Source organism: Puma concolor, chromosome D4 (assembly GCF_028749965.1).
Source record: "Puma concolor isolate L17-30 chromosome D4, mPumCon1.1.hap2, whole genome shotgun sequence".
Taxonomy (NCBI): domain Eukaryota; kingdom Metazoa; phylum Chordata; class Mammalia; order Carnivora; family Felidae; genus Puma; species Puma concolor.
The window spans coordinates 91,310,702-91,321,764 of NC_141679.1; the positions used below are offsets into that span (position 1 = coordinate 91,310,702).

At 59.1% G+C, this 11,063-nt stretch overlaps 3 protein-coding genes across 14 annotated transcripts in view; 1 reads left to right on the forward strand and 2 right to left on the reverse strand.

The window, feature by feature from the left end:
• Window positions 1-4,192, reverse strand: part of AK8 (adenylate kinase 8) — a 129,990-nt gene extending 125,798 nt beyond the window's left edge. Inside the window, exons 1-2 of one of the 4 annotated variants that reach the window (XM_086684383.1) lie at window positions 4,075-4,192; window positions 3,342-3,464 (exon numbers count right to left, since the gene is read on the reverse strand). In XM_086684383.1, the coding sequence (XP_086540509.1) occupies window positions 3,342-3,383 (42 nt within the window). In that variant the 5' untranslated portion in view covers window positions 3,384-3,464; window positions 4,075-4,192. Of the gene's footprint in view, window positions 1-1,537; window positions 2,137-3,341; window positions 3,465-4,074 lie in introns of those variants that run through there. The other 3 variants (XM_086684382.1, XM_086684381.1, XM_086684384.1) reach the window with 3 other exon arrangements.
• Window positions 1,743-10,781, forward strand: SPACA9 (sperm acrosome associated 9). Of its 9 annotated transcripts, XM_086684392.1 has the most exons (7): window positions 2,213-2,342; window positions 3,535-3,685; window positions 6,948-7,128; window positions 8,833-9,035; window positions 9,757-9,904; window positions 10,504-10,599; window positions 10,714-10,781. In XM_086684392.1, the coding sequence occupies exons 3-6, from the start codon at window positions 6,985-6,987 to the stop codon at window positions 10,567-10,569; spliced, it is 561 nt and encodes a 186-aa protein (XP_086540518.1). In that variant the 5' UTR covers window positions 2,213-2,342; window positions 3,535-3,685; window positions 6,948-6,984; the 3' UTR covers window positions 10,570-10,599; window positions 10,714-10,781. The 9 variants fall into 9 exon arrangements, with proteins under 9 accessions (XP_086540515.1, XP_086540514.1, XP_086540513.1 ...); XM_086684391.1 differs by having other exon boundaries at window positions 2,214-2,342; window positions 10,504-10,781; XM_086684393.1 differs by lacking the exon at window positions 10,504-10,599 and having other exon boundaries at window positions 2,214-2,342.
• A 57-nt stretch (window positions 10,782-10,838) lies between these two features.
• TSC1 (TSC complex subunit 1) overlaps window positions 10,839-11,063 on the reverse strand; it is a 22,549-nt gene continuing 22,324 nt past the window's right edge. Inside the window, exon 15 of the mRNA XM_086683956.1 lies at window positions 10,839-10,901. Within this exon, the coding sequence (XP_086540082.1) occupies window positions 10,839-10,901 (63 nt within the window). The remainder of the gene's footprint in view (window positions 10,902-11,063) is intronic.

The window sequence follows — 11,063 nt, forward strand, 5'->3', positions numbered from 1 at the left end:
TGTGAGTTTGAGCCCCACATGGGGCTCTGTGCTGACAGGGCAGAGCCTGCTCGGGATATCCTGTCTCCCTCGCTCTCTGCCCCTCCCCTGCTCATGCTCACAGTCTCTGTCTCTGTCTCTCTCAAAAATAAACAAACATTTCAAAATGATTAGGTTAAAGCGGAGAAACATGGTGATAAAATTTCATGGGATAATACACCAAAAAGAAAGAAGTGCAGGTAAAAATGGACGAACCCCAAGTAAGTATTGCCGCGGCCTAGTTAATTGTCTTGGACCAACGTCAATGTCCCAGAGTTATGTTAGATAGCATTACGGGGCGGGGGGGGGGGGGGGCGGGGAGGGAGGAGCGGGAGTTGGGGAAGGGTACATCAGAACTCTGTACTATCTTTGTAACATCCTGAGGGTCTAACACTGTTTTAAAAAGTAGTGAAAACCGTGGAGGGAATGCAGAAATGACTAAGGACTGGAAATACTGATTAGGAGCTTTTTCAGGCTGCTCTTTCCAACAATCAAGCTGAGCTACACCAGGTTCTCTAGAGCAGACCGCGATACCCCCAGGAGCTGGCCCCACTCTGCCCACCAGCCAGTGACTTGTAACTCAGCGAGCCATTTTCTTTTCTTGGCTTGGCCACTCAGTTGCAGAAAAAATCTCTCTGCCTCTTTCAGTTGACCCTTTCCAAAGGAAGCATATGTTTGCTGGAGAGATGGAGACTCGGGGTGGGTAGTCTGATCTCTGCTCTCACGTGCACGGGTCAGAGGCTCCAATGAGCACAAGCGTCACCACAGTGGTGCCTCTGGGGACAGGGTATACCTGGAGGGGCAAATGCTCTAGAAACTGGGCTCCAGCTTCCCTGTGGCCCTCAGAACCTCTGAGTGGCAGAGAGTTCTCCCAGTCCAGCTCCTGAAAGCCTTTGCCTCCAGGAGATGCAGAAGGCAACCAGAAGGGGCAGGGCTTTGCCAAAGGTCATACAGGGGATGAGGGCCCAGTCGGGTCAGAAATCCAGGATGAGAGGCTGGGAGCTGCTGGGAACTCCTGACCCGAATGAAGAAGGGACATGTGGGAAATGCTCCTGTCCGAACCATAGGGCACAGGGCTGCTGTCCCAGGAGGTGGCCATCTCAGGGGATGGTGAGGTCACCTTGAAACTCGGACACTCCCCAGCTTAGAAACCAACACGGCAGACGGACTGGGGACTGTTAGCGCCGAGGGGCCCCCTTGAAGATCAGCTCTTGCAACCCAGCATTTCATAGCTTCGAGAAAAGGAAAGAATGGGACTTGGTCCAGGCCATTGGGCGAGCTGGCGCGGAGCCATGACCAAAACCTGACCGGGTGGGCTGCCCCCTTTCTTCCCTCCTGGGTCCGCAGGACAGGGGCAGGGGGCGTCCTCCGACCGAGGCATCTCTCAGGGTCCCAGCGGTACAGGAGTCAGACACCCACCCATCCCCCCCAGCAGCGGGGTCGCAGCCGCGCACTGCTACCGCGACAGAGGCTCCCGCTGGCGCCCGGTGTCGCGACAGGGCGGGGCTGCCCGGGTCACCTGCATCAGCTCGAATATGTGGTTCGCCTCCCCGTATTGGGGCATTTCCGGGGGTATGCGGTGAGGGGCGGTGGTCGCGTCCATGCCTCCGTGCGGCGCGCCCGCTCCCTGGAGACCGCCGTCGCTAGGGCCGCCGCGGCGCCGCGTCATCAGCGCGCGCCCGCTCCCTGGAGACCGCCGTCGCTAGGGCCGCCGCGCCGTCGCGTCATCAGCGCGCGCCCGCGGGGCTGGAACCGGGCCTCGTTCCCGGCTCCAGGGCCCGCGCGCTCAGCTGCGGGGGGCAGGTGCTTCCCTGGGGGCGGGTGCTTCCCCGTGGCGGGCTCGCACTGCGGTCTGTGCGTCTCAGGAGGTGGCCCTCCAGCCTTCCAGGACCAGAGGTGCCCCCAGGAGGGCCCCAGGTGCCTAGACGCCCAAGGGGGCACATCGGCCCTCCGTGGGGGCGGGAGGCGGGTCGTGCGCTGGTCCCGCCGTCGCGCCCCGACCTGGGCGTCGGGCGCTCCGCGGGCCAGCCCGGCTCTGCTCTCTGGGCCTCAGTTTTCCCACCTTTAAAGCGAGTAGAGGTTGGGGAAGGCTGTGGAAAAGGTAGGGGAGTCCCTGGGGCGGACGGGAAGGCGGGGGCTCGCGGGGCGAGGCAGCGCTGCCACGTGACCCGGTTGCTATGGCACCCGCGGGAACAATCGGGCCCGCGGCCCCGCCCCACCCACCAACCTTCCGGGCCCTGGGAAGAGCCCCTCCCTGGCCCCAGACACACTCGGAGGCGCTCGGGTTTCGGGGAGCTCTGTGAGTGAAGGTCGGCCTAGGACCAGTAAGGTTAAAGCGCACCCCCCCCCCCCCCCCCGCCGAGCCCTGGGGGGAGGAGGGGAGGGAGCGGAAGGAACCCCGATGCCGCCCCTGGTGGGTGGGACGTGGTGGAGGAAGGAGCGCTTCGAATCGCGTCAATCCCCAGCGGGACTGGGGCAGCCTGGTATGGGACGCGGCGCTGAGCTGGGAGCTCCAGCTTTTGTCTGTTGCCATTTTTAGAAGGAGCTGCCGGTTTTGAGCTGTGTTCTTAACAAAACTATGGGGTAGGTACATGATGGACGGGGCGTCTGGCTTCTGTGATACAGAATGCCCCGGGTTCGACTCCTGGCTCCACCCGTGTGAGCCTGCTCTGGGCGCCACTTTCCTCCCCCTGTGAAGTGGGGATTATGGAAGGATTCCGTGAGCGCATATGCCTGAAGTACGGGCTCCTGGCGTGTATTAAGGGCACAGCGCATCGGGGCTACTATTTAGTAGTAACTTCATTTAATATTTGCACCAGCCCCCAGGAATAAGTACCTTCATTCCCATCTTACAGGTCAGAAATTGGAGGATCAGAATGGTGAACAAATAGTTGACCGTAAGACCTGGGGCCAGTCATTTCCCATTTTTGGGTCTCTTTTCTCATCAGTTGTAGACCATAAAGCGTTAGAATCAGAAGTCCCCTTGAAGATATTCTAATCCAATCGCCCTTGTTTTATAGATAAAGTGAGGTCCAGAAAGGGGGAAACTCTTGGCCAAGTTCACTCATTAATCAGAGGCAGAGCCAGGGCTGGCGTCTTGACTCCTAGCCAAAAGCCTTTCCCAGCAGCCACCAAGTGCCCAGAGACATGCCCTCCGACTGTAAAAGGCTGCAAATCCGCCTCTTCCCCTCAGGACCGCTTCCTCAAAGCGCGCACACCTTGGTTGGCTTGTCAAAGCCAACTGAAAAGACAGCTGGGGAAGAAAAGGAAGCCCCCCCCCCCCCCCCCCCGCCCCGCCCTAACAAAGAACACAACAACCAAACCTGCAATTTGCACTGGAGAGGTTCAGTTTGCTTCCTGGACATTTCTGAAATGACTTGCCTTTCTCCTCATTTATTTTAAGCCCTAGGCGCTTTTCATACCACGATTTAATCTTCTTTAGCAGCCTGGAAAAATACAAATCAATTAAAGCCTAAAACCTATTGGGTAATCATTTTTTCCTTCCTCCTCCCCCAGATCGAGAAGTGCCTGCACCCGGTGCCTTTCATCCAGACTAATTTGGCTGCAGTAACTCGTTCAAGGGACGATCACTTTGGATAGCTTATTACAGCTCTTCTCACGACGTTTCCTGGCGTGCATGTCACAAGTCGCTAGGATCAAGAACCAAGTCAGTTTTGCTCTCAGGGGCTCTTGGGGCCACCAGCCAAGGTCGTGCTGTATCCTTGGAGAAGTTGACAGCCCCGGGAAGCCCCGGGAGGGTGGCAGGGAGCCAGACAACGCAGGGCAGGCCCCTGAACACTAGGGGAGGGGAGAGCAGAGAACATTCTCTGCAAGTGGAAACGAGGCCCAGGGGTCCAGCTGGTGTGTGACCCTAGGAGGGCTTGGGCAGCTTTTTGGGCATTTGGTATCCCCTCCACCCCAGCCACCCACTCCCGGCCTGGGGTCAGTCTGATGTCTGGCATGTCTGTCTCTATGGACCGTCACGGAGGGAGGGATCCAAGAGCCCGGACTTTATAAAGTGAGGCAGAGCTGAGTGGGGAATCCGGGCTTGCTCACTTCTAGCGGGGTGACCTCAGCTTCATCGTCTGTCACGTGGGGATCATCAGGTACCGTTGGGAGAGCTGTGGTGAGGATTCCATGCATGGCCAGGGTTCTCCTAGAGCCCCGTCGATAGTCACTGCCATGGGGAGGGTTGGGGTGGGTGTTCAGGACCTCACTGCAGGCTGGAGCATGGCTCTCGTCTGCCCCCCGCCACCCACCCATCTCCAGAAAGGACCCTCCTGCAGACCGCACTTAGCCCTTCGTCCCAACGTGCCCATCCCACTGCCCTGCTTCCTTTTCCCTTTGGCAGCGCTCTTATCCACAACACTGTTCGGTGGCTCATCCTTGTTGTCCGCCTCCCACTCTGAAAGCTACATTCTAGGGAAGAGGGGCTTGTCTATTTAGCTCCCTGCCGTGTATATAACCCAGCACTCAGAATCGGGGCCGGCATATGATAGGCCCTGCAGAAGGGGTGAGTGAACAAACGAATGGAAGCCTGAAGTCCTTCTGACCCCTCTGGCCTTCAGGGGTTCTCCTAGCTCTGCCTGACGCTTGGGGGTTCCCCCGGCCTGCCCTGCCCACTGCCTCCTGCACTTGCTCACAATAGTCCCAGGTCACCCCCTCCTAATGCCCCTCCCCCCTCCCCCCTCCTCTCCTCTCCCGGAGCTCAAGCCCTCAGCAGACCCTGCTGCTCTCAGGGTGTGCACTGTGCCTGTTGTGGCCTGCTCCTGCCATTGTGTGCACACTGTTAATCACAGCAGCTTCGGTTGCTCTGACAACCAGGCGCTGCGCGTTCCGGGCTCCGGGCTCCACACGTTCCGCCTGCACCTCGCACGGTGCTCGCCCCAAGGCCCGGAGGCTGCGGGCCGTTACTTCCCTCTAGCGCATTAGCACTCAGAGGCTCACCCCAAGGCCAGCCGGAAGTAGTGGAACCAAGATCTGAACCAGGACTATGAATAGAGCTTGGGTTCTTAACCACCAAGCACAGCTCTGAGCCTTATGGGGAAGGCCAGACTGAAAGCACAACCCACCCCCGCCCCCACCCAGAAACCCACCTGTGTGCTGTGCTCTGACCTTTCTTTTTTAGAAGGATTTTTTTTATTAACTTATTTTTTTTATTTTTTTAAATTTACATCCAGATTAGTTAGCATATAGTGCAACAGTGGTTTCAGGAGTAGATCCTTAGTGCCCTTGACCCATTTAGCCCGTCCCCCCTCCCACCACCCCTCCAGCCACCCTCAGTCTGTTCTCCATATTTATGAGTCTCTTCTGTTTTGTCCCCCTCCCTGTTTTTATATTATTTTTGTTTCCCTTCCCTTATGTTCATCTGTTTTGTCTCTGAAAGTCCTCATATGAGTGAAGTCCTATGATTTTTGTCTTTCTCTGACTCTCTAATTTCACTTAGCATAACACCATCCAGTTCCAGCCACATAGTTGCAAATGGCAAGATTTCATTCTTTTTGATGGCCGAGTAATACTCCATCATATATATAGACCACATCTTCTTTCTCCATTCTTCCATCAGTAGACATTTGGGCTCTTTCCATCCTTTGGCTGTCGTCGAGAGTGCTGCCATAAACATGGCAGTGCACGTGCCCCTTCGAAACAGCACACCTGTATCCCGTGGATAAATTGTGCTCTGACTTTTCTAGGTCTTCCACCCCCAAGTCACTTGTAAGCCCTGGGCCCAGACCAGGCAAGGCGAGTCATGGGAAGGGGTGCCCCAAACTCCAATAATAAGGCAAATCACATTTAAAAACATCAAAATCCATGCAAAATCCACTTCTGTCGCCAAAAATGTAAAGACAGGATCGGTTTTACCCATTCCTTCTGCCTCGGGCTCCAGTATGGCACAGCCCCAGACCCCATCCCGTCTTTAAAATCCTGACGCTTTGCGGCCTCCTCTTTGGTGTTAACTTTTATTTCTTTAAATAGCACGTTAAATGTTTTTCCCTCGCTCGAGTGCTGGGTTTTCTGGTGCCTCACCCTGGCCCAGGCCCCCACCGCACCCCCCCAACCCCGGCGCCCCTTCCCACTTGCCCACTTCCGGCAGGGGGCTGAGTGGGCAGGAAACCAGTGTCCTGCCCGGCCCGGGACCAGGCCCACCCCCCTGGAGCCGCAGCTAGTGCGAGCAAACACAGGCACTGTGGCTCCCAGGGGTGGCCTGGGCACTGCGGCTGAATGCACTGTGTCGTATTTACAGTAGGCCTGCTGAGGTCCATGGGGTGCCATCGTCCGGGCCTAACCCGCACAGGTCAGCTCCCAGCCCTCCCCGAGTTCTCAGAGTTGCCGCTCCCGTCGCGTCCTGGAGGCCAACTTCTGATCTGCCCTTGCGTTTCCTTTCGTCCCTCTTTTTGCCACAGAGATGCCCTCCCTGCTCCAGCCCTGCTCTGGGCTCAGGATGCGGAGGCCGACACAGTGGAGGGAAATGCCTCCCGTCTCTCTCGGGCCTCCTCCTCTCCGCCTGGGTGGGGCCTCCTAGGAATCCTGGAGCGTGTTCTTCCCCACCCCTGCCCTTGCCAGGTGTCCTGGCCCCTTGCTCCCGCCAGCACCCCTGGCCTTGGCTTGGCCGCCTCCGACCCGTTCACGCGAAGCACATCTGGTGCCGTGGGTGTGGGTGTGCGTGGGCGTCCACAGTGTGGAGAAACTGAGGCCCAGAGAAATCTTGGCCACACTTGAGGGAAGGAAGTCATGGTTCGTGGCAAAGAACGTGTCCTTGGAGGGAAAAGGGACTTGGGTCCTGGATCGCCTGGGGGATCTGGAGTGAGTGCAGGAGGGAGGGGGGATGCCGAGAGGGGCCGTGGGCATGCTGGTCTGACATTCCAGAGCGGGGTCGGCAGTCTGGGGCCTCATTGCTGTGTTCTCCACCCGCCCCCCCGCCCCGGCAGATTCTCGTCCTCCTGTAAATGACCGCTGAGGAAGACCATGAATGAGGCGAAGGAGTCCCTGCGAGGCATCGAGCAGAAGTACAAGCTGTTCCAGCAGCAACAGTTCACGTTCATCGCTGCTCTGGAGCACTGCAGGGAGAACGCCCACGACAAGATCCGGCCCATCTCCAGCATCGCACAGGTGGCACCTCGTGGGCTGGCGGGCGGTGGGGCCGGGCTCTTGGGGACCTGCCGGGCCCAGCGACTCCTGGGCGACACCTTGCATGGAGGGTGAAACGGCTGAGGCCCGGAGAGGGCAGGCGTGTCTGTGCCGGGATCAGGACTCAGATCCTGACGAGGCGGGAACGGGCCCTTCGTTCCCTCACCACATAAGTGAGTAAATACCAAAGCGGGCTGGAGACTCTGCCGAACGGCCAGTGTTCGGGTCCCGGCTCAGCCACACGCCCCCTCTGTGACCTTGGGCCAGTGAGTCACCTCTCTGTGCCCCAGCTGCCTCGTCTGGAAAAGACGGAGTGTGCGGATTTAAGGAGCTCGTGAGGGAGCCGCTCAGCCAGTGTCTGACGCCCGTGGTCCCAGCAGTGGGATCCCACTGGGGTTTGAGAAACCGACCCGCCAAGCACCTCGCGCCTCCCGTTTGCAGACATTGTCACCTGACCCGGGTCTCCCTGTGAGTTAGCTGCCATCCCAGTTTGCGGGACCTGGAGGCCTGGAGACGGAGCTCGCCCTCCAGGAAGAAGCACACCCCTAAGTGGGACCCCCTCCCGTCGCCGGCTGCCGGGGAGTCGGCTTCTGGAAGGCCAGCTGCTCACAGCGCTGGCGGGGCGTGGGGACCAGGGCTCAGAACCGCTTAGGAGAAGCACACAGGCCCCAGAGATAGCAACCCCTGCTGGCAACATCCTTCAACAAAAACCCTCCCTTCCGCTGTGCGTGAATATTCCTCCCAGATCTTTAACGTGAGAAATTTTAAACCTACAGAAAATACCCTCTTTCCCCTGAACTGTGTAGGAGTAAATCAGGCTCAGACTTCCAGGGAGGGGCATGGCCGGGTTTTCAGCGTCAGGATGGAGCATGTGAGACCCCTCCCCGCAGCCACGGCTCAGAATCTACGGGAGCCAGAGTGACTCCGCCCCTCAGACGCACAGGGGCGTGGCCTTCTCACCCTAGGTTCAACGAAGGGCGTGACCCCGCCCCTCAGACGCACAGGGCGTGGCCTTCTCACCCAAGGTTCAACGAAGGGCCTTGACAAACGGTGGCCCCAGGCTCCGACACTGACACTGCATGTGAAGTGTCGATTCTCGGCCCTCACCTGCACCCACCCCACCCCCACCCCCGGACCTGGGTCATCCAAAGGTGACCTGCCCACACACACCTGGTAGCGCAGAGACTCTGCTCTGTTGTAGTTACACCGGCTGGCAGGCTCCTCCCCGCCCTCCTCGGGTCCCCCGGCGGCTGTCAGGGCCTCTCCCCCCTCACAAAGCCGTTGTTCTTGGAAGGAGCCATTCGGATCATTTGGGAAGACGTCCCTGAGCAACTGAAAGGCAGCTTGGAGGAGGGAGGGGAGGCCCCCGGAGGGGACCGGGAGGGGAGGGGAAGCGTTCGTGAAATGGGCCAGATATTTCCGCCGGCACCAGGCGTGTAGGCTTCAGGTGGGGGTGTTGGCAGACCCAGCCTGCCCAGCGCTCTCGGGGTGCCTGGGACACGCAGTGACATTAACTCTACGTAGTGACTTGTGAGTCCACATGCCTCAATGTGCCTGCATCTCCCCTGTGACTCTGGGAGGGTACGAGGAACCGGTGGGGGGGGGGGGATGCTCCTGGATGTTTGGTCCCTAAACCAGCTGGGGGCCGGTGGTACCTCCTGAGCTCGCCCCACCTGGCCCCTGCAGGTGCAGAGCTACATGGAACATTACTGCAACAACTCCACGGACCGGCGCATTCTGCTCATGTTCCTGGACATCTGCACAGAGCTAAACAGGCTGTGCCAGAACTTCGAGGCCCTGCACTCTGGCACCCCGGTCACCAACAACCTGCTCGAGAAGTGCAAATCCCTGGTTAGCCAAAGCAATGACCTAAGCAGCCTGCGAGTGAAGTAAGTGGCTTCTGGGCCTGTCCCGGAGGCGTCAGCAGCATGAGCATGTGGGGAGGGCGGTGGGGTGAGGATGGGAGGGAGGGGTCCCACAGGAAGGAGCCTTCTCTCCAGAGGACAGGAATGTCGGGACTGATGGGTCATGTGGCTACTGTCCAGCACCGCCCCCCGCCCCAAGGTGGGGAATCTGAGGCCCACCGATGTACCCAAAGGGCCAACCCAACAAATCCTCTTACTGAAAACAAGGGACGCTGAGGCCCCACATACAGTGGGACACAGACGAGCCAGCACTGGGCAAGGGGAGGGGGAGTCAGAGCAGATGTTCCCAGAAGCCCACGGAGAAGCAGGACTTCTGGAGCCCATCCCTGTGGGCATATGGGCCTCAGCACCGCCCAGTGTGGCTCCCTCATTCCGAGCCCTGGGGAGTCCTCAGCACAAAGCACCATATTCCGGAGGATGCTGTTTAGTTACTGGGGATGAGGAGAGTCGGAGGGACTAAGCACATTTTGGAGCCGTTACGGGTTTCCACGGCCCCTAATCCGGGTCTCTACGACCACAGGCCAGTGGTTCAAGCATCTTGCCTCTCTATGCCAGGACTACCTACGGTTCATGGCCCCGCGAGCCCGCCGAACCACAGCGTCCAGAACCTCCCCGGGGATTGTAATGTGTGGTCAGGATTAGACACTGCCCCGGTCTGGAAGAGCCCCCTCTTGCCACCCTGCAGGTACCCTCACGATGTGGTGAACCACCTCAGCTGTGACGAGGCTAGGAACCACTACGGAGGCATCGTCAGCCTCATCCCCATGGTCCTAGACTTGATGAAAGAATGGATCGCCCACTCGGAGAAGCTGCCCCGCAAAGCTGTGCTGCATGTGAGTGAGCCCCAGGCACGCCAGGAAGCCACCGCAGCAGCCGCTCCGCCTTCCCGGACCATGAGCACCCAGTCTTGGTTAAGAAAACACCAACTTAGGCAACTTACAAAAGACAGCCCCAAACCAAGGGGGAAAGACAAAGGATGTCCAAAACCTCCCTGGAGACCACCTGGCGGGAAGCTGTAACTCAGAGCTGGCGCCCTGCTGAGCCCCGTGTGGTGGGGGGGGGGGGGGTTGCCGACTCTTCACTTGGGCTCCGGTCATGGCAACTGATGAACCCCAAAGGGGACTGCCCAATATACCACTGAGAACCTGTCTCCCTCTCGCTCACTTTTAAGTTCTCACCGCTCCACGCCTCTGGGCTTCAGGCTCTGCGCCCACTTCCAGTGTTGCCGGGAGAGGCTGGCGAGAGCCGGGGCACTGGCCCGCCTAGGCGCTCCGGGAGCTCCAGGCCAGCACCCTGCCAGGCCCGCCTCTCCAGGCAGAGCCACCAAGCGGGAGGCCACAGGGCTCCTTTCCCACCGCTGCGGCCACTGTAGGGTCCCTCCGTCCGCCAGGATGCTGGGGGCCGGCGCAGTAAACTTCCTCGGTGTCATTAGGTGTCTGGACCCAAGGGGGAACGAACCTGCCTCTGCTCTCCTTTACTTGGGGGAGGGAGGCCATGAGAGGGGCCGGGAGGACTCTGCGGCTCCCAAGTAAGACAGTCCCCTGGTTTCCGGGGCGCAGTCAAGGCTCTGACGTCGTAGCCTGTGTCTCTGGCCTCCGGGCTGCTGGAAGTACTGTCTGACTGTTGGTTTTTCCCTTCGCAGGGGGCGACTTAGATTCTGTATTCTTGCTTCCTCGGGGGCGACCGTCAAGAATAAAAAGTGTTCTCCCACCTGTCTGCCTGGCTTGGTTTCCTGGGACCTCTCCCTTAAAGAAAACTACGCTTACCCTAAGACATCAGAGGACACTGGGCAGTAGGCTCACAAGCAAAACCGCCAGCAAAGAGCAACCGCTAGAGACGGGAGTCTGCTCTCAGGAGGTTGAAGCCACAGGCCCCCCCCCCCGCCCCCACGCCGGCGCGGTAACTCCCGTAGTTAGAGCGTACTGGGACGAGAACCCGAATAGGTATCGGGGTTCTGCGACAAAATTAAAAGCTGCCACCTCTCAGTCTTTA